This window comes from Gopherus flavomarginatus, chromosome 1, assembly GCF_025201925.1.
Source record: "Gopherus flavomarginatus isolate rGopFla2 chromosome 1, rGopFla2.mat.asm, whole genome shotgun sequence".
Taxonomy (NCBI): domain Eukaryota; kingdom Metazoa; phylum Chordata; order Testudines; family Testudinidae; genus Gopherus; species Gopherus flavomarginatus.
Genome location: NC_066617.1, coordinates 16,168,026 through 16,191,130, shown reverse-complemented (window position 1 = coordinate 16,191,130; position 23,105 = coordinate 16,168,026). Strand labels below are relative to the sequence as shown.

Sequence of the window (23,105 nt, the reverse complement as noted above, 5' to 3'; positions counted from 1 at the left end):
GGAGCCACAAAACTGATCAAAACACTTTGGTTCTACCACATTAATAAGATGGATGGGCATGGCACAGATGGTCAGCAAAAAGGGATGCAAGAACATTAATATTTGTGGAATAAATGGACTTTTCAGAAGTGATTTGGAAGAGAAGAGGGAGGGGGCTTGGTTCACAGTAGTCAGGATCCTGTTTTAAGAGGAAGGGGCTGCACAAAAAGGATGCAAAGACAGGAGAAGATAAAAATGACAATTTGAGCAGATAGTAGGAAAGGGACATAGGACGAAATAATGGCAAAGGTGTAGGAGAGTGGAGTTGCGGAGAGCTCTGAAAGCAGAAAGCTACAGGGTCTTCATCTCTTCTGTCTAAGGTTTGATTATGTAATTGGGGACACATGTTGGAAGTGGCAAGAATGAAAGATGGCTATATTTAGTGCTGAACTTCAGTTCATTTCCTACAGCCTGGTGATAGTCAGATCTTTAAACACCGGCCCATCTTTATTTTTGATTATCCACAAAGGAAGCAAGAACAACTTGATTTTCATATTACAATTTAAATAAGTTTCCAGTCACTGGTGTGTTTTGGACAAAAAGTGAGATTCCACCAGGTTCTATAAGGAGAAACATCCACCCTGCTACAAATCTGGAATGGCCTGATACATGTTAATTGTAACAATGGGAATATTTAACCTTCTGAAAATTAGCTTAATTCTCAGGTTACGGAAAGAATAATGTGGACAAAATCCCATGTTTTTAGGTACATAAAGCATTCTTACCGTAAGTGTTGTGGTATTCTCATCATCCGACCACTAAATGAAAGAGGAATGGAACAATTTATAACGGTTCTTCGATGTCCTAGTATATTATTTATGTAACACCATAAATCTGCATAACATTGCACAATAGGTAAAACTGCCAAACAAATCCAGTTTCTGTCCTGGAGATCTTGTATCATAAAGACAAGAGTGGGTACAGCACCCAACATACAGAGAGGTATGTTTTTTGTAGACAGAACACTTCACATAAATGAAGATAGCAAATTAGAGCTTGTCTACACAGTGAGTCAACATGCAGTAAGCCAGAATGTGAATTTACAGCGCACCTAGTATGCTGCACACTAACCTGATGTGTAGACCCTGCTACAGTACAGTGAAAGCCCCAGAGCATGCTGGGTTTCTGAGCCACCCCCCAGAACTTTCACTGCAGTGTAACAGAATCCACACAGCGAGTTAGTGTGCAGCAGGCTGTCATGCTGTAGAACCATACCCCGGCTTGCCACACACTAACTCACTGGGTAGACAAGACCTACTAAAAATAATAGCCTAAATGAAAAAGGGAGAGGCTGAATGGTTCACGTATTATGGGGCTATGAAAAGCCACGCACAGCACAAAACCCTGGGTTCAGCATTAGTATCACCTTCCTTAACTGTAGAAATAAGTCTTGAAGTCATCTTTCCAAATTACAACCAGAACATGACAGAGAAGGAAGCCAATGAAATGTGCAGTGTAAAGCTTGGCACAGCTCTGTCCCTGTCTAAATCTTGTCCCAATTCCCACCACTTCTCAGTTCTAGACTGATGGTTAGCTAACTTCACTTCAATTCTTTTTCTCTTCAAGAGCTTACATTGTTTTTCTCAGGGTGCCTCCTTTGCCTAGAATGTCTTCCCTGATCCTGTTTGGTACACAGCCTCTCTTTGTTCCTTCAAATGCCCCCTGTAAAACCCCTTTCTGAGCCTAACAAAACCAATTAATAAACTAATAATATATGTGCCTTGTGAGAAACAAATATCATAGCAATATTTTATGCAAACTTTCCTCCCTCCCTGAAGTCAGGATGTATCTAACCCAGGGATCAGCAACCTTTGGCATGCAGCCCATGAGGGAAATCCACTCGAGGGCCGGGATGGTTTATTTACCTGCAGTGTGCGCAGGTTCGGCCAATCAAAGTGCCAACCGCAGTCAGTGGGTGCTGCAACTGGGCAAACCTGTGGACGCTGCAGGTTAACAAACCCTCCCGGCCCACCAGCGGATTTCCCTCACTGCCGCGTGCCAAAGGTTGCTGATCCCTGATCTAACCTAGGTTTTAAGCTCAGAGCAGGGACCATGTTTTTATTATTCTGTAAAGTGCTATGCCTCTCTATAGATCTCTACAGATATGGTAAGTATTAACACATTTACTTTGAAAGAGACTTCACACAAGTTTTATTACATTTTGTACCAACCTGTATTTCCTCTGCCTGATCATCATCACTGTCTTCCTGAGAACATGTTGGGGGATCATCCCTGAAACAAAAGTTAGAGAAGAGGGAGAAAATACGCTTACAAATCTTGAGTATTGAGAGTTTGATTTTGACAGAATACTTTGGACTTCCACCATAACTGCCAGTTAAAGATCTCAAAGTGCTTTTATAAGTGGATGAATTAAGTCTCACAATACACTGTGATGCAGTTACAGTGAGTTAGTGGCAAAACCAAGAATAGAAGACAGATCTCTCAAGTCCCAAGCCCCAGTCACAAAATCATTCTCCTTTTTTGTCAGCATATCACTTTCACTTCTGAAACCATTCAAACTCATTGAATATTATGTGACTGTTTTATTCAGATTTTTATACCACACCCACCAACATGGTAAGTGCCTCCCAGCAGTGCATTAAATGAGGTAACTAGAAAACCATAGGACTGATGCTGCTCCTCTCCCCGGGGAAAACTAGGAGCTTTTAACTTTGCTTGTGTGTTTTTGTAGGCAAGGTCAAAGAGGCAGGCCTTGCGTATGGAGGAGAAGTTGAGGTTTTTAATGGTTCTTAGATATTATTGGAATTGATTCCACAGTCTCAGACCACTGCGTGAGAAAGTTCTGTCCCCTTACAAACAAGTTGGACTATTGGTGCTTTGTTATGCCTGGTGAGTGGAGTGGTTGACCACAATCTTCATCTTAGAGCTTTAGGTGATTTCTTAGGTTCCTTGGCCCATATCACTGAGCACTTCAAGGGAAAGGATCGAGTCCATGCCTATGACTCCATATTCTGCAGGAAGTCAGTGTAGCAAGCAGGACAAGTTTGATGTTTGCCATGCTGCTAATGAGACAGCGTTACTGGAGAACAAATACTGCAAGCAGCTCAGGCCTGGTCTATACCTAAAACTTGGGTCTCTCACAGTATGTTGATTCAGATGTGTGATTTTTCACCCTCAGAGAGATGTAGTTAAGCCAATTTAAGCCCTGGTACAGACACCATTACATCAACAGAAGAATTCTTCTGTCGACCTAGTCACCACCTCTCAAGGGGGTGGATTTACTACAGGGATAGAAAAACCCCTTCCATTGCTGTAGCAAGTATCTACATTGTAGATGTGCCACTGTAGCACCTGTAGTGCAGACAGAGTTTCTGCTGTTCATCAAAAGTCAATGACAAAGATCCTGTGGAACAAACTACAACTCAGCTCTGCAGATCTAAGATTCAGATGCTGATTCATCCAGGTTTAAAAGCAAGACAAATCGTGATTGAGAGAAGATGATGCCTAAGACATGCGTGTTCGTTTCTAGCTAAGAAAATTCACCTTCCAGAAAGACTGTATTTTATCCAGGATTGTATGTTTAAAGACACTTAAAAATCAAATTATGCAGCAGTATATGACAACCCCTCCACTGAACACAGTAGATGCTGCTCATGTTCAGCAACTGCATAATCAGACCTTGAGTCTTAGATTTTCAGAAACTTGGCCATAAATTGAATAATAGCTGCTAAGTTGATCTACATAGTGATGCAGGATCAGAGGGAAGATGCAGGCCCTTCCTAGCCATAAAAGTCTGATGACAACTCTAATTTCCTACATACATCCTTTAGAAAACATTTCAAATTTGAAAAAAAACAAAACACACCTCACCATAATACGGTTTCCTCTTTTTTAAATATTTTAATTCACACTCCCTCACTGTGACTTTACTCCTGGGGAAATTCCGCACACATTTTAAAATTCTGCAAAATTCTACATATTTTATTTGTCAAAATAACACAATATCACACCAGTTACAATTATTTTGACAATTTATTTCAAAATACCTGTCAGCAAATATGTCTGTAACAATACAGACAACAAAAAAGACTGAGGAAACATTTTTTGACAAAGATTCCTTACTAGGCTTATTAATACAGAACTCTAGAGTAATAATTCATTTAAACTACAATCATAGGGGCCAGCTTCCTCATTTCCCGGGGGGTGATCAACCCCCGCTCTGCCCCAGGCCATGCCCCCACTCCACCCCTTCCCCCAAAGCCCCACCCCCGAACATGCCCTGCCCTCGCTCCACTCCCTCTCCCCAGCGCCCCCCCCCCCACACTGCTGAACAAATGATCTGCGGAGGGCAGGAGGCACTGGGAGGGAGGGAGAGGAGCTGATCAACATGGACACTGGCAGGCGGGAGGCACTGGTGGGGAGAAGGAGGAAGAGCTGATTGGCAGGGCCCCTATGGGTGCTGAGCACCCACTCTTTTTTTCTGTGGGTGCTCCAACTCCAGAGTACTCACAGAGTCAGCACCTATGACGACAATACAGAAAAGTATTTCTCACACCCCTAAGAAGAAGTGGAAGTCAGGAGTAATGGAAGAGCTGAAGGAGAGGGAAACAATTTCTGGGAAGGAGCCTGGGAGTGAACCTGTGGGGTTGTTGAGTATGGGTGAAAGAAATATGGAACAGTATTTTTTTTTGGTGGAGGAGGGGGATTGTTAGGGAGCCTCCTTCATGCAGAATTTGGCTGACCCCTAGCCAATCCCATTCAATCAGGCACATCTGCCCCTGTTCCCCATGCATCCTGTACCCCAACTCAGCCACCCCCTGTTCTGTCCTCGCTTCCCTGCTCTCAGTTCCCATGTGGCCCTACACCCCCATTCCCATTCAGCGCCTGCACCAGTTTTTCCGCACACTACTTGCCCTTCTGAACCCCAGTTTATGTGATCCCCCAGCAGCTCTTGTGCCCCCCCATATCCCATGCCTTCTAACCTGGCTCTGCAGGCTGGGCACTGTGAGCAATGCAGCCAGCTGTTGTTTGCTACTGCTGGTGAGCTAGCTGCTCTCTGTTCTGGTGCCTCAGCAGCCCCTGGTGGGCATAACTGCAGTGCCTCTCTGGTGGAATGTATTTTTCGCAGAGGAAAAAAAATATGCGGGAGACATGAATTCTGCATATGTGCAATGGTGCAGAATTCCCCAGTAGGATGACTTTCTAGAAATGTACCACAACTTTCTGATCTACATCTCTTAATCATCAGATCTACAACAAAGGCAAAGTACTAACTAGGAAATTATAGAACAAGGACTGACATCTGAATTTGGGTATTACCAAGCTTTACACATAAAATAAATCACTTTACAAAGAAGCAGCAGGGAGAAACTAACAGGAAATCGAGAAGCAAATGTATGCCTCTGCCCATTGTTTCTCTAATATATCTGCTCCATCCTACTCCATCATCAAGTAATCACCATCATGGCATTGACACAGGAGATTTAGTCTGCTCCATATGCACTATTAGTTCTGCTTAAAGTCAACCTTAATCATAAGACAGTCTAAGTAGCCTTATTCTTTTGTTGACTCCCATCTCATACTAAAGGCATGGCTACACTTGCAGATGTAGAGCGCTGAGAGTTAAACCAGCCCTCGGAGAGCGCAGGAGGGAAAGCACTGCAGTCTGTCGACACTGACAGCTTCAAGCACACTGGCGTGGCCACATTTGCAGCGGCATTGGGAGCAGTGCATTATGGGCAGCTATACCATGCAAGTGACTGCAACATGCTTTTCAATTTTGAATGGGATGGGGTGAGGTGAAGTGTGACAGGGAGTGCGTTGTGTGTATGTGGGGGGAGAGAGAGTGGGTTTTTGGGGTGCAGAGAATGTGTCAGCATGCTGTCTTGTAAGTTCAGACCCCCCTCTCTTCCCCCACCTCTCTCTCACTCACTCAAAGCAAACAGTAAAAGTTTGCTTTTTCTCGGTGCTGATAAGCAGTGGGCTTCTCTGAAATGGAGCTTTGAAAGGACATTTTTGCATTCCTGCAGCCGATTTCACAACAATGACAAGAGTGGCCACTTGACTTAAGGGGATTATGGGACGTTTTCGGAGACTCATCACAGCACAGTAACCAGGGTCAGCTCTAAGTTTTTTGCCGCACCAAGCAAAGAAACAGAGCATCGCGCCGCCCAAGCCCCCTGCCCCCTCCAAGTGCCATGCCGCTGAAACAAAAACAAACAAACAAAACCCTCCAGCGCCGCCTGGCCGAACCAAAAAAAAACAAAACCCGAGCGCCGCTCCAAGCACGTGCTTGGTCGGCTGGTGCCTGGAGCCAGCCCTGGCAGTAACACAACACTTCATTCACACTGGTGCTGTAGCACAGCAAACGTTATTCTACTCGCCAACATGGAGTACCAGCAGCACTGTAGCCATGGAGTCAGAGTGCTCTACGTGCCTTGCCAATGTGGATGGAAAGTGAGCTAGGGTGACCAGGGCTGCTATATTGTGCTGTAACTAGCAAGTGTAGCCAAGGCCTCAGAAAACATTTACTGAAATAATTGATTTTAAGTTATTTTCCTAAAGAAAGGTTGATTCTCATTAGTTGGTAACCATTAAAATATGTCATTTGCAACTTACCTTTACACAAATGTGTTACTTCTTTGTGCCAAACAAGAAGATACAATATCTATGAACATTTATTTATGAATAAAAGGTAAGTTAAGATATGTAGCTGCTTATTCTTAATTTTTACATTTTTATATTACAAAATGATAAATTATACATTTCTTATTTACTAAATGATTGATTTTTCACTTGTGATTTGAGTCAAGCTTATTTTGGACGGACATTCAAATTTAATTCAGAATGCACAAAAGAGCATTTCATTTTTGTGCTGGACATCCAAGAAAAAAATAATCAAAAGATGTTTTTCATTTAAAATCAACTGATTTATTAAAAAAAATGAATTAGGGCCTGTAATTGGTGAATTTAACTGTATCTGGTCACCATGTCCTTCAAGATTTTAGAACAAGATGATGTCATTCTCTCAATCCTAGTTTTTATTTATAGATCAGAAGAGGAAACAAGCTTCCCTGCTTCTTCCAACTCCCAACTGGTTTCTTAATTTTGAATCAACTAGTCATTTAACTAAATTAGCTGAATAAAACTAAAAAGAAGAAAATTTTCACTCTAAACTTGCAAAAGAGGCTATTGTTGTCAAAAGTTGGTTCACCACTTCAAACTCTAGTTCCAGGTGCCTAACCAGTAACTTCCACTGGCTCAGTGGTCTGACTTTCTTTAAAACTCGACAGCAAACAAGTACTATTTATTATATAATCTGTTAAAATAATTTAAATAAAGTTTAGGCCTGCATATAGGTTGTCAATTTTCAAATTTAATTTTAAAAAGGTTTATTAAAAAATAAACCTGTATTTAATTTAAATAAAGAACCTAATTTAAATTAAAAACAGGGTTGGGTTTGTTTGTTTGTTTTTTAAATAATTGATTTTCATCCATCCTATATTATCAAATATATGCAGATGAACTAAGTATAGGGAGACAGAATTTAATATTTGAAAAAATAATTATTTTTACCTTCCTGAAACCACCAGAGTTCCATCATCCAGCAAATAATCCTTCACATTCTGTGGCAGTGGAAGTATAGCACTGAACAAACAAAAGGCAGAAAATTTATTAGAATAATTAAGGCTAAAGAAACTAAAAAATCCCAATAACATTCCATGTCCCTTTAATTCTGTGGAAGAAACACACACAGAAACACACAGACATGAACACAGTTGTTGTGTTCTATCCCAATCTTATGCTCTTCCTCTCCCTCACCCCCAAAAATCAAACCAACACACAAAAACACTTTTTCCTTAGATGGGGGGGCGGTGAAAAAAGGAGGATAAAAGTGCATGAAGGGTTTCTTTAAATGAAACATTTGCTATGCAGTTTATTTTGTAACTGTATTTCTCAACCATGAAAAGGTGTAAGCTCCATGCCCTGCCTCCCCAGCCCTCAATGCTCTTCCCTACACTCTCACCACAGCCCTTCATGCACTCCTCTCATACCAGTCTCTCAATAGGGGTTCCTAAACCTCCAACTGCCAGATGCTAGAACTGGAGGACAGGGGATGATGGATCATTGGATACATTACCCTGTTCTGTTCATTTCCTCTGAAACACTAGCTGCCACTGCCAGAATAGCCATCCTTGTGCTCGTGCCCTCCCCATCCCAGCTGCCCCCACAGCAGCTTCTGAATGTTCTCACTCTCAGCCCAGCTCTTCCATGCCTGCCCCCACGTCCCCCTCCCCCGGCCCAGGCCCTGCCCCCACGCCCCCCCCCAGCCCCTCCAGGCCCTGCCCCCACGCCCCCCCAGCCCCTGCCCCCACGCCCCCCCCCAAGCCCAGCCCAGCCCCTCCAGGCCCTGCCCCTGCCCCCACGCCCCAGCCAAGCCCAGCCCCTCCTAGTCCAGCTCCCACGGCCCCTGTCCCGGCCCCCAGACACCCCCCCAGCCCTCCCCCACGCCCCCCCCAAGCCCAGCCCAGCCCCTCCAGGCTCTGCCCCCACGTCCCCCCCGCCAAGCCAAGTCCAGCCCAGCCCAGCCCCTCCTAGCCCAGCTCCCACGTCCCCTGTCCCCCGGCCCAGCTCCCACGCCCCGGGCCCGCTCCGCTCCCACCTGCGGATGGTGAGGGCCCGGAAGCGCGGGTACCACGCCGAGAACTGGCAGTGCAGAACCTGCTCCTTCTTCATCGTCGCGGAACCCTCCGCCCAGGCCCAGCGGAGCCGCCCGGAACTCGCTCCCTCTGCACCAGGTAGGGGACCCGGCGGGAGCTGTCAGCAGTTGCACAGGGGCGGAAGGAGCGGCAGCCGAGACCCGGAAGGGAAACTGGCGAGGGTGGAAGGTTAGAGGTCAAGCGGTCCCTGCGCGAGGCCGGGCGCGGGCAGTGAGCGCGGAGGAGCTGTTGGCGAGGGTTCCGGCCAGCCAGTCAGTCACCGCGCAGAGGGCAAAGGTCAGAGGCGCCTGGAGGGAGGGGCCGCTCCGGGCCGCGCGGTGCGGTGCGGTGCGGTGCGGAGGGCGGGTGCACCCAGGGCTCAGGCAGGAGCTGAATAGGGCGGCAGGAGATGGGGGGCGGCGTCATGGGGGGAATGGGGCAGCAGGGACGGGAGCGGCAATGGGGGCCCGGGGCAATGGGGCAGTGTCACAAGGGGAATGGGGCAGTAGGGACGGGGGTTGTGTAACGGGGGCCAGGGAAATGGACGGTGTCATGGGGGGAATGGGGCAGTAGGGACGGGGGTTGTGTAACGGGGGCCAGGGAAATGGACGGTGTCATGGGGGGAGTGGGGCAGTAGGGACGGGGGTTGCGTAACGGGGGCCAGGGAAATGGGACGATGTCACGGGGGGGATGGGGCAGTAGGGACGGCGGTTGCATAACGGGGGCCAGGGAAATGGGACGATGTCATGGGGGGAATGGGGCAGTAGGGACGGGGGTTGCGTAACGGGGGCCAGGGAAATGGGACGATGTCACGGGGGGGGATGGGGCAGTAGGGACGGGGGTTGCGTAACGGGGGCCAGGGAAATGGGACGATGTCACGGGGGGAATGGGGCAGTAGGGACGGGGGGTTGCGTAACGGGGGCCAGGGAAATGGGACGATGTCACGGGGGGGATGGGGCAGTAGGGACGGGGGTTGCGTAACGGGGGCCAGGGAAATGGGACGATGTCACGGGGGGGATGGGGCAGTAGGGACGGGGGTTGCGTAACGGGGGCCAGGGAAATGGACGGTGTCATGGGGGGAATGGGGCAGTAGTGTTTCGAGCTTTGCCTGTTACTTTGGGGTTTGCTCATTTATTAGGTTTACTCTCCTTGGGAAGGGGGGTGTTCTGTATTTCTGTCAGTGTACTACTTGTGTTTTCATATGGAGCTCTACTTCTCCCTGCTGCAAGTTCCCTCCCAGTGGAGCTATCCTGAAGGGCCTGGGTTCCTCTAGTCCAGGGGTGGCCAACCTGTGGCTCCAGTGTCACATGCTGCTCTTCAGAAGTTACTATGCGGCTCCTTGTATAGGCACCGACTCTGGGGCTGGAGCGACAGGTGCCAACTTTCCAATGGGCCAAGGGGTGCTCACTGCTCAGCCTCTGGCTCTGCCACAGGCCCTGCTCCCACCCCTTCCCTGAACCTGCTGTGCCCTTGCTCCTCCCCCCACCCCACCCCACCCCAGCACACCACAAAACAGCTGATCTGGAGGTACAGGGAGGGAGGAAGAGATGCTGATTGGTGGGGTTGCTGGTGGGAGGGAGGCGCTGGGAGCAGTGGTGGGGAGTTGATGGGAGGCTGCTGATGTATTACTGTGGATCTTTGGCAATGTACATCGGTCAATTCTGGCTCCTTCTCAGGCTCAGGATGGCCACTCCTGTTCTAGCCGCAGAATCAGACAAACACACATATATTAACGGCGTGCGTCTGAGAGGACTGGGTTAATCAGCGCTCCCAAGCTGACCCCTTATATGTCCCTGGACTCAGTAGGCTGGGCCAAGCAGCATTTCCAAGCTGTCACCCTCATAGGGCCATGGATTCAGCAGGCTGCGTCAAACAGCACCTTCAAGCTGTCACCCTCATATGCCCTGGGCACCGCACCAGAATAAAGTTCGCCTGAACAGGCTGAGTTAAGCAGCACTTTCAATCTGCCACCCTTATATGCCCCTGGACTCAGCAGACTGGGTTGAGCAGCCCTTCAAAGCTGCCACCCTCATATGTCCCAGGTTCAGCACTATCCCCACTTTCATGTTACAGTTGTTCTGGTAGTAACCCACTTGGTCAGCAAACCACACACGACTTTTGGGCACTGCAGGGATCTTTTAGCTTAGGTACGAGGAGCGTTGCTGCAGGGCAAATGAGGAAACCAGAAAACACCCACGAGGGGCGGGAGGATAAAGAAGCAACCAGCTTAATCATGAAAATTATTTATTGCCAGGTAGTAACCATAGGGGAGCCAAACAAAACAGTTATAATACACCTCTACCCTGCTATAACACGAATTCAAATATAACACGGTGAAGCAGTGTTCCGGAGGGGCAGGGCTGCATGTTCTGGTGGATCAAAGCAAGTTTGATATAACGCAGTTTCACCTCTAACATGGTAAGATATTTTGGCTCCCAAGGACAGCGTTATATTGAGGTAGAGGTGTATTAAATCTAACTTAAACTTAATTATAAAAGTCAAGTTTAAGAAAACTATAACTGATCATACAAGTCAGTGTCAGAAGGTTATACTTAGAGAGAGCTGGGTTCTCACCACTCTGTGAAGCTTGAATTGATCAGGGGTCCCAGGTGGTGGTGGTAGCTAAGGGTCCGGAATGCTGGAGACAGGCAGAGCCCCCCAGCATGATCAGTCAGGAGAAGATGAAGTCCCAATAGAACTGATGCAGATTTTGAATCCAGGCATCAGAACACTTATTTGAGCATGGGTAGGATTTTTTGTAGAGAAAGAACAATGGTTCAAGGGAAAACGCTAGATTTGTTTGTGTAAACTGGTGGCTTAAGGGAGTATACCAGAGTTGTTTTGTTCAGGCTGGACAATGGGAGCTGATCATTCCTGAATATGAGTGGTGTTCATTGGAGGGAGCTCACAATGCATTTAGGGAGCTTCACTATTTTGGATACCAATAAAGGATTTATTACTAGAATTAGTCTGATAATGAGCTGGGAGTAATATAGTTACTTTGGTTAGGAAGGGCCGCATCGCCAGTGCCAATGCTGCTCCTGTCTCCTCCACCTGCGACTATATCCAGACAGACAGGCTAACCGTGGATACCTCTATGCAGATCCTGATGTGGATTTGCAGAGACCATGGCCTGCATGTCTCACTCTCAGAAAGCCAAGCTAGGGGGGGACCATACAGTGCGAAAGATGCCTGCTGGTGGAATGTCTCAGGAAGCAGGTGGGAGAGCTACAGGAGGAGGTGGCTAGGCTGAGGAGCATCCGTAGCCATGAGGAATTCCTCGAGAGTATTCACATGGAGACATCCAAGACTGAGGAAGCTATCCAGCTACAGCTTTGTCTGTAACTCTAGTGACTATGTCTGGTTGTGGTAAGGGAGGCAAGGGTCTCGGAAAAGGAGGCGCTAAGCGCCATATGAAGGTGTTGAGGGATAACATCCAGGGCATTACAAAACCTGCTATTCGCCGTTTGGCTCGTCGTGGGAGAGTGAAGTGTATTTCAGGTCTCATTTACGAGGAGACTCGCTGGGTGCTCGAAGTGTTTCTGGAGAACGTGATCCGAGATGCTGTTACTTACACCGAGCATGCGAAGCGGAAGACTGTGACTGCTATGGATGTTGTTTATGCGTTGAAGCACCAGGGTCGTACTCTGTATGGATTTGAAGGCTAAGCTGTGCCAGTAATTCTCTTCGAAAACATCTACAGAGGACTGCCATCACACCACCAGGGGAGGAGCATATGGCTCTATCACAGGGAGGACACTGGATTACTTCTGCCACCAGGGAGTGCTCCACCCCTGCCTCCAGCCCATCCACAATGGTGATGGAGAACTGATATGCTGTCCTGGCAATGAGGAATCACCCCCAAAGGAGGAGGAGAAGCCACATACCCTCTGCCCCCCATTATGCCACCTCCATCCCCTTTAGACTCTGCCCCATTTCCCCTGCCCCCTCTTATGCCATCCAGGCTCTAGGCACCAGCAAACCAAACACTTGCTTGGGGCAGCACATTTTCAGGAGCGGCATTCTGGACATCTTTTTTTAATTTTTTTGCTTCAGGCGGCAAAAGCCTAGAGCCAACCCTGGCAGCAGCAGCGGCGCGTCATGCGCAGGGGGTGCCCTGGGGCTGCTGCTGTTTGCGCCTTGGGGGAGCAGTGCCCACACCTTGTGGCTGGGCCAGGCAGGCTCCAAGCGCGAGACACTCAGGCTGGGGGCTGCCCCACGGGGCACATGGAGCCACCTGCAGGTGCCACAGGGCGGCCGCCCCCCAACGCCGCAGCCAGTGCTAAGTGAAGCGGCCCGAGCTGCCCAGGGACTGTGGCAGGGTGGCCAGAAGCAGCAGGGCCATAGAGGGTGGGGCACTGCTGTGCAGGGCCTGCGTCCCGCTCTCCGAGGCTCTGTTCCCTCTGGGGCTACCCTGCCCTGGCTCCTCAGCCCCCTGCCGGGGCGGTCCCCCAGCTCTGCCCTCCCGGGTCCCTGCCAGTTCTGGAGGTGGGAGGCCCGGCTGGAGGGACCCAGGAGTCCCGCCGCTTACCTCGACCTGACCAGCGCCGGACCAGCTGGAGGCGAGGGGGGAGCAGGCGGAGTCAGCACTGGTGGGGTGGGGAGCCCAGGGCTGGGGCGGCAGGGGGTGCAGGTAGGGGAGGGCACTGGTGTGGTGGGGGTGAGAGCCCAAGGCTGGGGTGGGGAAAGCCAAAAATTGTTTTGCTTGGGGTGGCAAAAAACCTAGAGCCGGCCCTGATGCCATCCCTGTCGCTACTGCTCCATTCCCCCTGTAACATTGCCCCATTGCTCCTGCCCCCCGTTATGCCACATCCATTCCTACTGTTACCTGTCAGCTCTGTGTTCTTGGGGAACCAGGGCACAGTACCCAGCGTGCCTGACTCACAAAAGACCTTCCCCCCCCGAGCCTCTGCTTGAATCAAAACTGATCAGAAGACAGACTTACAAAAGCAATGAAAAGGCAGGAGGAGAGACACCAAAACCGCTGGGATAAGGATGACAGGATTAAGGAAACTCCCCTAGCCTCATTTGCATCGGAGATGGGACAAGGAGGCATCTACATTAGCATACAGAATGGAGAAGAGAGATTCCAAGGCAAGAACTGCAGGAAACTCTGGGACCAGAGAAGCATTGCATGATGGGGGATATCTGCTACAGACTGTATCCCTCTCAGACTCCTGTTTGCGGTCCCTTGGTTGCTTAGCCTCTGGCTTTTAAGGCCTTCTCTCCTAGGTCAGCCCTACCCCCTCGTTAATCACACAGCGGGAGGGTGATCACAAGACTGATTGAGGCTGATCAAAGATGATCCAGGGAACAAAGGCTCAAACAGTCCCCAGACACAATCCCAACTGACCTCATAACTGAATTAACCTGAAAGAGAAAGAAAAACGCAAACAGCCAAACAAACTCACTCACCCCAAAGTTAGTACTCGCACCTTGTTCATTCAGCAGGGGGTTCTCCTTCTCTCCCTCTCAAACTCCCTTTTGCGGTCCTCTGTTCACCAGAGGAGATCAGGCTAGATGGTTTAATGATTGCTTTTGGCTTTAAGAATCTTTGCATTTACCTAATCTGTGAATAATGTAATTATATGGCCCCGTCACTTATTTTTTAGGCCTCCCAAAATTATCAAATAGTCATATAACGATAGATTTTCCTCTTCTTGTCTTACTCCAGTCAGCAGGGTCTGGATTTTATTCACTGTGTAGTCATGTTAGTTCTTCAACCTATACTGCCCCTATCTGCTCACCTTTCCAACCAGACTCCTTATTCCCACTATTCTTTCACTACCTCTCCCTTTTTGTTTCAGAGTGGTAGCTGTGTTAGTCTGTATCAGCAAAAACAATGAGGAATACTTGTGGCACCTTAGAGACTAACAAATTTATTTGGGCATAAGCTTTCATGGGCTAAAACCCACTTCATCAGACGCATGGAGTGGAAAATAGAGTTGGAAGCTATATAGTCAGAGTACCTAAAAAGATGGGGGTTGCCTTACCAATTCTAACGAGACTATTCAATTGAAGTGGGCTATTATCAGCAGGAAGAAAAATCACTTTTGTAGTGGTAATCAGGGTAGCCCATTTCAAACAGTTGACAAGTTGTGTAATGACCCATCCACTCCCAGTCTTTATTCAGGCCTAATTTGATGGTGTGAAATTAGGAGTGGATGGGTTATTACACAAACTAAAAACTATTTCCCCATCCTAATTTCCCCCGCCCCCCACTGTTACTCAGGCCTTCTTGTCTGATCAGAATGTAGAATTAACAGTGACACCAAACTCACTCCTCAGGTAAGCAGGTCTGAATTGAGCCCCAAGAGAGGTGAGTGGAGCAGATAGCGTGACAAATTTAGTGTCCTGTATTACTAGCCGTAAGAGGCAAGTGGACAGGACTAGGTGGACCTAAGTTTCTGCCCATGTTTACAGGTACGTATCAGCTGTTAGGCTGAGAATACAAGCTAAACCTGAATTCACAATTTAAAAAAAAAATTATTTTTTTTTTACTGAATTTTGGATCTTAAAATTGCCCTGCTAGCCATAAGCATTACATTAGTGGCATTCATCTAATCCTGATACAGGACTACATGTTGTAGGTGATAGTACAAGAGACCATCCTGTTCCAGGGCTTTGGGATGATGTGTGTCCATAGATCTGATGCACAAATACAATGCAGCTTTAGACCAGCTTATTTTCCATTGCAGTTAATTTTGTTTATTAATCTTTAACTGTGTTGCTGCTCTCAAATTATGACAGTGTGTGAATCATAACCCTCAATGAGCCAAATGATATTTCAGTGTTTTGACACCTGAAAGTCCTGGTTCCATGCCATCTGCAGAATGTGAAAATCTGACACTTCTTTCAAGACTTTGTCTAAATGTCACTCAGAGTTATTGCACCAACTAGTGGAAAATATCAAAACTGCTGAAGCAGAGACACTGACCTGAAGAAAACCTCGATGTGTAAGCTCAAAACTTGTCTCTCTCACCAACAGAAGTTGGTCCAGTAAAAGATATTACACTTCACCTACCTTGTCTCTCTAATATCCTGGGACAGAGATGGATACAGGAACACTGCATATGTCTAATCTCTATCATTGCCTCTTTCTGAAACTGTTGTGAAATAAGAGGAGGCATTTTCTGTCTATTTTGGATTCTGATAGTACTAACCATTCAAGCTTAGTTTTTTGTAGAACATATGTGACAAATTTTCCTTGTATCTCTTTGCTGCAGGTCTCACTTAACGATAACTTTAAAGTCTGAGTCTTTTTTTGTGAAAGATGCTTTGGCTTCATCCTGCAGTCATTAAGCTGGCAAGGACTCTGTTGTGGGATACACTCACTGCTAGGATGGTGCCTCCTCCTGGCTACTCTGGGGCTCCCTCGAGCTCTGATGCCCTTTTCCATCATCCCACCCTCACCACAACCCCACTTGCTCTATGGGATTCTATGCAACTTCTGTTTGTAACTCAGCCCTCCAACCACCTCACTATAGGGTCCTCCCCTTCCGGGGTAACAAAAAGTCTCTCCAGACCAACTGTCTGGCTGCCTTTCCAGGCCATCCTTTAATCTAAGACTATGCCACTATCCCAGTGGGTGATAGGGGAACCCAGGCCCACCCACTACTGCAGGTTTCAGCACAGCAATCCTCTGTCTCATGGTCTGCTTATGCCAAGATCCTCTTGCTATTTCCCTCTGCTCTTTCCTACTTTCCTTCTCTTTCTCTGTGTTTCAGGTCAAGTGCCCAATTCTCAGGGAAAGACTGTAGCCTACTTCCCCTACAGCCCACTTCTGTTCTCAGTTTGCTGGCTTTGTACAGGCCCAGCCTATACCTGCTCAGCTGAGCATCATCTTCTGCTAGGGCTTGCTTATCCTGTCTAATTCTTCCCCAAGTGCAACCTGGTATGTTAATTAGCCCCTTCCTAGCAACCTTAACCCTTTCAGGTGAGGTGTGGCATGAAAACTCCATCACAGACCCCATCAGACCTACAAGTCTCTCTGGCCTGAGTATGGATTGTAGATTTGGGCCTGTAATAAATTAGTTGTGTTTCTGTAGTAGTCGTAGTATTGTATGGCGTCCTCCAGAATATGTAACATGACTTGTCTTTGTAGGCCTGTGCTAGGGGAGATGTGCCACTGTGCATATACCCAAGAAAGCTGAGATAAGCACATGTCCATACTTCAAAAATATAGAATGGATTTAGTGAAAGAACAAGCTGAAGTCAGATGTACAGCAAGCAAGTGCTGTGCAAGTTTCCCAACCCATTGGTCATTTCTCATGATCATTATCCAACGCATCCTGAAGTTGGGGGAAAGACTCCTATTGGCTTTGCTGAGCGTTGGTGTAGGCTTATAAACAGTAAATAAAAAGCTGTTAGGTCATCTCTTCCACCTCATTGCCAATGCCGGATTGTTCCCCAGTGGGTTTTTTCCTCCCCTTCTGTTTTGTCCTGTCTGTTATCTCATTTCAGTAGTAACCCTGGGCTTCCCTTGAAGAGCAGCTTCTCTGCTGAACTATATGATAGTTTTGTGATGTAGACAAAGCATCAAACATTTCACTGACTTGAACCCAAGATTTTAGTGGTAAAAATGCACAGCTCTGCATCAGTGTGCTGCCTGGCATGTCTTCTGCTTTAGAACTAGACATGACAAATTCATTGGCAAATGGATAATCCTGCAGTGCCTCCTGAGTGGGAAAGGGACTGAATGACCTAAATTATTATTATTATTTTTTCCTAGTCTAATTGCTGAGATTCCTCATTCTCAGCAGTGGTAGTTTTCACTCTGAATTCCCTTTGATATTTGGGGTTAATTCCTTAACCTTATCTATGCCATGCTTTGTCCTCTAGGCCAGTTTGCATGCTGTGGCAATAGTTTATTGAGCTAAGATTCCATTGAGAGCAAAGCAGCACTGTGACTTAAAATGGGCAACCCTAGTCATACACCCTGCCAGGCATGGCCTATAAATACCGTGGGGCAGTTCCTCAGCTGGTGCAAATTGCTCTAGTTCTTTTGCAGTCAATGAAGCCATGAGAATTTATGTCATCGGAAGATTTACCCCCATATGTCTTAACAGCATCCATGATGTTTGCAAGCTGATGAGTGTGTGTGTGATCTTAAATGTTAATGAAGCGTGTTTAGGAGAAGGATTTGTTAATTCAAAATGCATGGCTGAATGGTCTGACTTTACTCTGAAGGTAAATATTAATTCTCTGTTTTGTAGTAGTGTGGACTTTGTGCAAGCGACGTCCCTGAAAATGGAAAACAACGCAACCATAGAAATTCTGAAATCTACCAGACCATCCATCCTTAAAGAAGAGGTATAAAGCATTTAATTTTGCCATGTTTATATTTTTTAACAACTAATATAGCATTTATTTAAGGCTGCTATTGAATGTTGGAAAATATTACATCTGTGCAGAGTGACAGAACCTTATACTACGTAGTGTGGTACATGTATGAAGATGGGGCTTTTGTCCTCACGTCATTACAGTCGAAGTAGGTGACATGCAGATGAAAGATGAGGAACTTTCACCTTAAAACTATCATAGAAATCACACAATGGTTATCTAGTGCATCTCCCCTTTCCCTCAGACCCGCCCTCCTCAGGCACAGTTGTTCTAGGCTGTTCAGGGTAGTTTTGAATGTCTGAAATAATGGGACTTTCACCACTTCCCTGGAGAGATCATTCCACTGTAACTGAACTCACTGCTTTCTGATATCCAGCCTACATGTTCCTTTCCTTAAAGATGACCTGCAAAGGATTTTTAAAAATTGTGTGTGCGCCATTTTTTTTTTTTTTCTGCTTTATGGTGTATAAAGAGGACCTGACAGGTTTGTTTGTCTTTTGAGGCGGGGTTTCCAGCAGTTTGTGCTTGTTCCTATCTTAGCAGTATTGGAAATATCAGATCTAATCCTCTCTGGTTAAACTGGTGGTGTCCTGAGAGTATTGTGGATGTTTGCTCTGACCTCGTGCACCTTAACTGAAGCTGCAGGAGTGTTGAGTCTTTTAACAATGAAATCCTTTCTCTAAAATGTTTATTAGCCTTTGGAGTTAAAAAGGACTTTTAAACTGTCGTATTAAAAATCTCTTCCCCTTTCGGTTGCTCAGCTTTCATTCTCTTGATGCTTTTGGTGTCATAATTTCATTAGATCTCCAGTCACTATAGTTTTCCATGGCAGAAAAGACCCAATTTTTTTACATAAATAAGCAAGTAGAAAAACTTTAACATTTCAGGGGGGGTTATTTTTCAATGAAGCAAAACTGGGCACAAGCCTTTTCAGGCTACTTTAATTTCAGCCTATTACTCCTCAATCCCTTTTGGTATTCTAAATGATTCTTCTTCTGCTTTGTCTTTTGTACCCTCCAAATAGTGGTAGCAGGTTGTAGCCAGCTCTAGTATATTTCAGGTCATTTGTGTTTCCCTGTGCCATGCTGGTTTTCACCATACTTCTTGTGGCATTGTTTGAGAATAGAAGACACAGCCCCTCTGCCTACGACCTTTTACTAAAGCAATTGTGTACTTCTGATTCTGGGTCACCTAACATTGGATACAGTTTCTCTCTAGGGCACCTGCTGGTTGTGCCCTCTAACTGTTTCTGCAGTCAGGTTATGTTGGAGAGGAGCAGATTTTATTGGCACATAACAGCAAGAGAGAGATGTCCCAAAAAGAAGGTGATTGAAACAGAACATGCTTAGCTGAATGTTATGTGAAGCGTCATTAGCTAAGGTCTAAGCAAAGGATTTGTCTCTCACGGCATAAAGCTTTCTCTGTCAGCTGGCATAGAGTTTGACCATGCATCCAACCAGGCATGTGACAGCAAAGTTTCTTTTTCCTTTATAGGTAACACTGAGGGCTTTGTAGTTCTCCAGTAGCATGTAATTCACCTGGGCTTTGGGGTGGATTCTGGAGCATTTAAATAACAACCACTCACAGGAGGAGCTGGATGATCTATACCCTGTTAACTATTACATTGGATTGCCTCTTAATCGTAGCTTTTGGCTTCTGTTGGTATATCAGACATTCTTATGACAGGTATCCTGTTTTACTACGTACATGGCATCCCCTTTTGCCGCCTCCTTTCTCAGGCTTGGATGTGGTCCAATTCCTGGTAAATTTAGTCATTTCTTCCTCCCTCACGCTTTCTTGGAGCTGACTGATATGGTTCTGACTTCCGCCATTCTCCTCTTTGCTATTTAGCAATGCCGAGATAGATACTGGGGTAATTATTCGCCCGATTTGCTGACTATGCAACATTGTTGGGCCACAATCAATAATCAGGGCCTTTGTATCTTCTTCAAAGTTTAAAAATAATTGCTCACTCCCCAATAACTCAAAGGTGTAGAAATCTTGGTGTTTGGTTTTTTTTAATTAAAATATATAATTCCCTTGGTTTGGGCTGCAACTGCAACATGATTTTCGTCTCTTCCTATTTTGGGTCTCATGCAGTATATTCTCTGTATGCCTTAGGAGTTAATTCAGAGCAATAAAATATACCTAGGTGCTTGCATTCCTGTCTTATATAAGTCTGCATGCTTCCTACATGTTGCACCTTGGCAAAGGAATTAGAAACTTCACCTTCTCCATTCCTGCTACACTGTTGTGATCACAGATCATCCAAAAACCCTTGGAAAGTATTTCTGTCTTCCCGTAATTCAAGGGTAACTTAGAACAACCTTGCAAAATAACCATGTAAATTTCCAGGCACAAAATCTACTTGGCCACCTTTTCCCTGGTGATGGAAAAGTGGTTGATATTTTGTTTGCCCCTCAAAATAACTGACTTTCCCCAGGCAAGTGGACAACTAAAATGCTGTAAGATGGACTTAGAATTGGTTTTAGGGATAAAGTGAGATGATCCGTTTCCATTGTCAGTTACTGAATTCTTAGGTTACTGGTGGCTCAGTCTCTGTCTTCATTCTGTGCTTGTTTTTCTCTCTTCACGTGCTCTAGATGTTGCAGTTCTATTTTGGGCTGCATTCTTTTTCTCTTTCTAGCAGGAGTTTCTCCATTTTCATTACCTTTGTGACCAGATGTCCCATATACTCCCAGGCCTGGCCTACACTACAAAATGTGATGTACTAGCCACCTGAGACTACACTGGCTTCTAGAGAGTCTTCCTGTTTATCCACCACCACAGTTCCCACCTTCTGTCAGGTTTTCTCTCTCCTCACAGCTTGAGAGTGGAGTGATCCTGGTTCCCAATGGCTAATCGGAAACCCTTCTCCTCTGTAGCTGCCAGTCCTTCTCTCTGACCTCTTGCTGTTCCCAGTGCCATTGGTTTGGCATCACCCTGCTGATGTAACCTATCCCCAAGCCTCCCAGTCCCATGCAGGATGTTAGAAACAAGTTGTCTGTCTGCCCTTCCAGCAGCCATTTAATTAGCAAAGACTACTCCACCCTTACAGGGCAAGCATAATAAATGAGAGAAAAAGCAAAACTAACATCTAGTTCCACCTCTCCTCAAGGGACCACACACGAATAGGCAAAACACTAGATGGAGGGAAGTTAGGAATACCTCTGCTCGGCTGAAAAGCTCACAGGCATCTAGGTGGCCATGGAGTTGATAGTAATGATAATGTATAGAGCTTTTCATTGGTAGAGCTCCAAAGGCCTTCAAATCAGGTAAGAATCACTATCCCTATGTTACAGATGGGGAGAATGGTGACAGTCCCAAAGTGAATCAATGGCAGAGTTGGGAATAGAACCAGTTCTCCTGACTCCCAGATCTCAGATAACTGGGCAGTCACAACCCCCATCGTGGCTAAAGCCCATATAGGCAAATTCTCCATACCACTTTTTCACACAGCTGAAACCAGCCAGCCCCCTGCTAGGGGCAAGGCATTGCCTTCCTGTTTTATTTTAAAGATTAGGGCTGAGACTTTCAAAGCAGCCCAAAGGCGTTGAGCACCCAAATCCCACCAAATTTCATTGAAATTCCTCTGAAAATCCCAGCCTAGCTGTCCATACACCATGAGTTATTTTCAGTTCCTATTTCAAGAACTCCTCAGTGCATGCATTACAGCTCCCCCCACACACTGAATTTGCAACTTATCTTTCCAAACCAACAACAAAATTGCCCAGCAAATCTCCCTGGGGCCAACGTCCCAACTTGTTTAATTTATTATTCTTTGTTAGGCAATCGCAGAAAGAAAATGGGTGAAGCTTGAACAGACGACCTATGTTGATCCCTCAGGTAAAACCAGGTAATTTCCTTGCTGAGACATTTTAAAATTCTTGCAGTTCTTCCCAGTTTCTCTGTCTGAAGCAGCCAAAGGCTATGGAATGTGAGCATCTATAAACCAATTACTTGACATACTGGGCTAGATTACCCCTTTGACATTAATGCAGTTACTCTGAGGAAGAATTTGACCCTTTTTTGTTGTTGGACTATGTGTTAGCAGATATACTTTATCCTGTAGGTTAATACCTTGGATTTGGTCCGTGTGTTTATGATAAGTTCCAGTCATTTGCAAAGATGCTGTGCAGACCTAATGCTGCAACGTTTTACCATGCAAACAGATGATTACACTGCTCTACAGCCAAAATGCTTCTGAAATAAATGTAGTCCAACTTTACTAATTCTGGGTCACTGAGAACGAAAATGATGCTTAAAATTGTTGATTGGCTCTAGCTTTCAAGATATGCTATTGGGTCAGTATATATGACCCTTGACTTGGGAATGGCAGAGGATATAAAGGGAAGGGATCTCAATTTAAACCAGAAATGACTAAATACATCTTTGACTGGATCTATGAATAAATCTATGACTGGGTTTGGACAGTACTTGCTTTTGAGGCAAAACAATGAATGATGCAATCTGAAGCTGGTATTGCGTCATACATGATATGAATGGCATCGTGTTATTCCTAGAAGTCATGGATGATGCAATCATAACGAAGCTTACATCACTCTGCTGAACAAATTGCCCTATATCAGCTCTAGAAATCATACAGTGTCATGCTCTCTTATTTGTCAATGTTTGATTTTGCAAAGGGACACATTTCTGTTTAGCCAAAGTGAGCAGAGATGCCTCGTACTTGTGTGAACAGTGCAGATAACAAGTATCAGAGGGTAGCCGTGTTAGTCTGGATCTGTAAAAGCAGCAAAGAATCCTGTGGCACCTTACAGACTAACAGACGTTTTGGAGCATGAGCTTTCGTGGGTGCATCTGAGGAAGTGGGTATTCACCCACGAAAGCTCATGCTCCAAAACGTCTGTTAGTCTATAGGTGCCACAGGATTCTTTGCTGCTAGTGCAGATAACTTCTGCTATGTTTGTGGTGAAGTGACTTTTGCATCACAAAAGCGCAGTATAACCACTATGGTTAAGAAAGCCTATCACCTTATTTTGGCTGCAAAATTGGAGATCAGGACAAGAGGTGGGCCCCACACATATGCTGCAACACTTGTGC

The 23,105-nt window shown here is 46.1% G+C and overlaps 2 protein-coding genes and 1 long non-coding RNA gene across 4 annotated transcripts in view; 2 read left to right on the top strand and 1 right to left on the bottom strand.

The window, feature by feature from the left end:
* Nucleotides 1-8,742, bottom strand: part of CDC123 (cell division cycle 123) — an 82,874-nt gene extending 74,132 nt beyond the window's left edge. For both annotated transcript variants that reach the window (XM_050936984.1, XM_050936985.1), the window contains exons 1-4: nucleotides 8,663-8,742; nucleotides 7,576-7,647; nucleotides 2,211-2,271; nucleotides 765-797 (exon numbers count right to left, since the gene is read on the bottom strand). In XM_050936984.1, coding sequence (XP_050792941.1) covers nucleotides 765-797; nucleotides 2,211-2,271; nucleotides 7,576-7,647; nucleotides 8,663-8,736 — 240 coding nt within the window. In that variant the 5' untranslated portion in view covers nucleotides 8,737-8,742. The remainder of the gene's footprint in view (nucleotides 1-764; nucleotides 798-2,210; nucleotides 2,272-7,575; nucleotides 7,648-8,662) is intronic.
* A 125-nt stretch (nucleotides 8,743-8,867) lies between these two features.
* Nucleotides 8,868-21,927, top strand: LOC127043200 (uncharacterized). Its single transcript, XR_007772165.1, has 3 exons — nucleotides 8,868-8,996; nucleotides 17,915-18,011; nucleotides 21,830-21,927. It is a non-coding gene; the product is annotated as an uncharacterized LOC127043200 (long non-coding RNA).
* On the top strand, nucleotides 9,756-13,288 carry LOC127043194 (histone H4-like). Its single transcript, XM_050937038.1, has one exon. It carries the CDS (start codon nucleotides 12,056-12,058, stop codon nucleotides 12,365-12,367), a length of 312 nt encoding a protein of 103 aa, XP_050792995.1. The 5' UTR covers nucleotides 9,756-12,055; the 3' UTR covers nucleotides 12,368-13,288.
* Nucleotides 21,928-23,105: the final 1,178 nt, after the last annotated feature.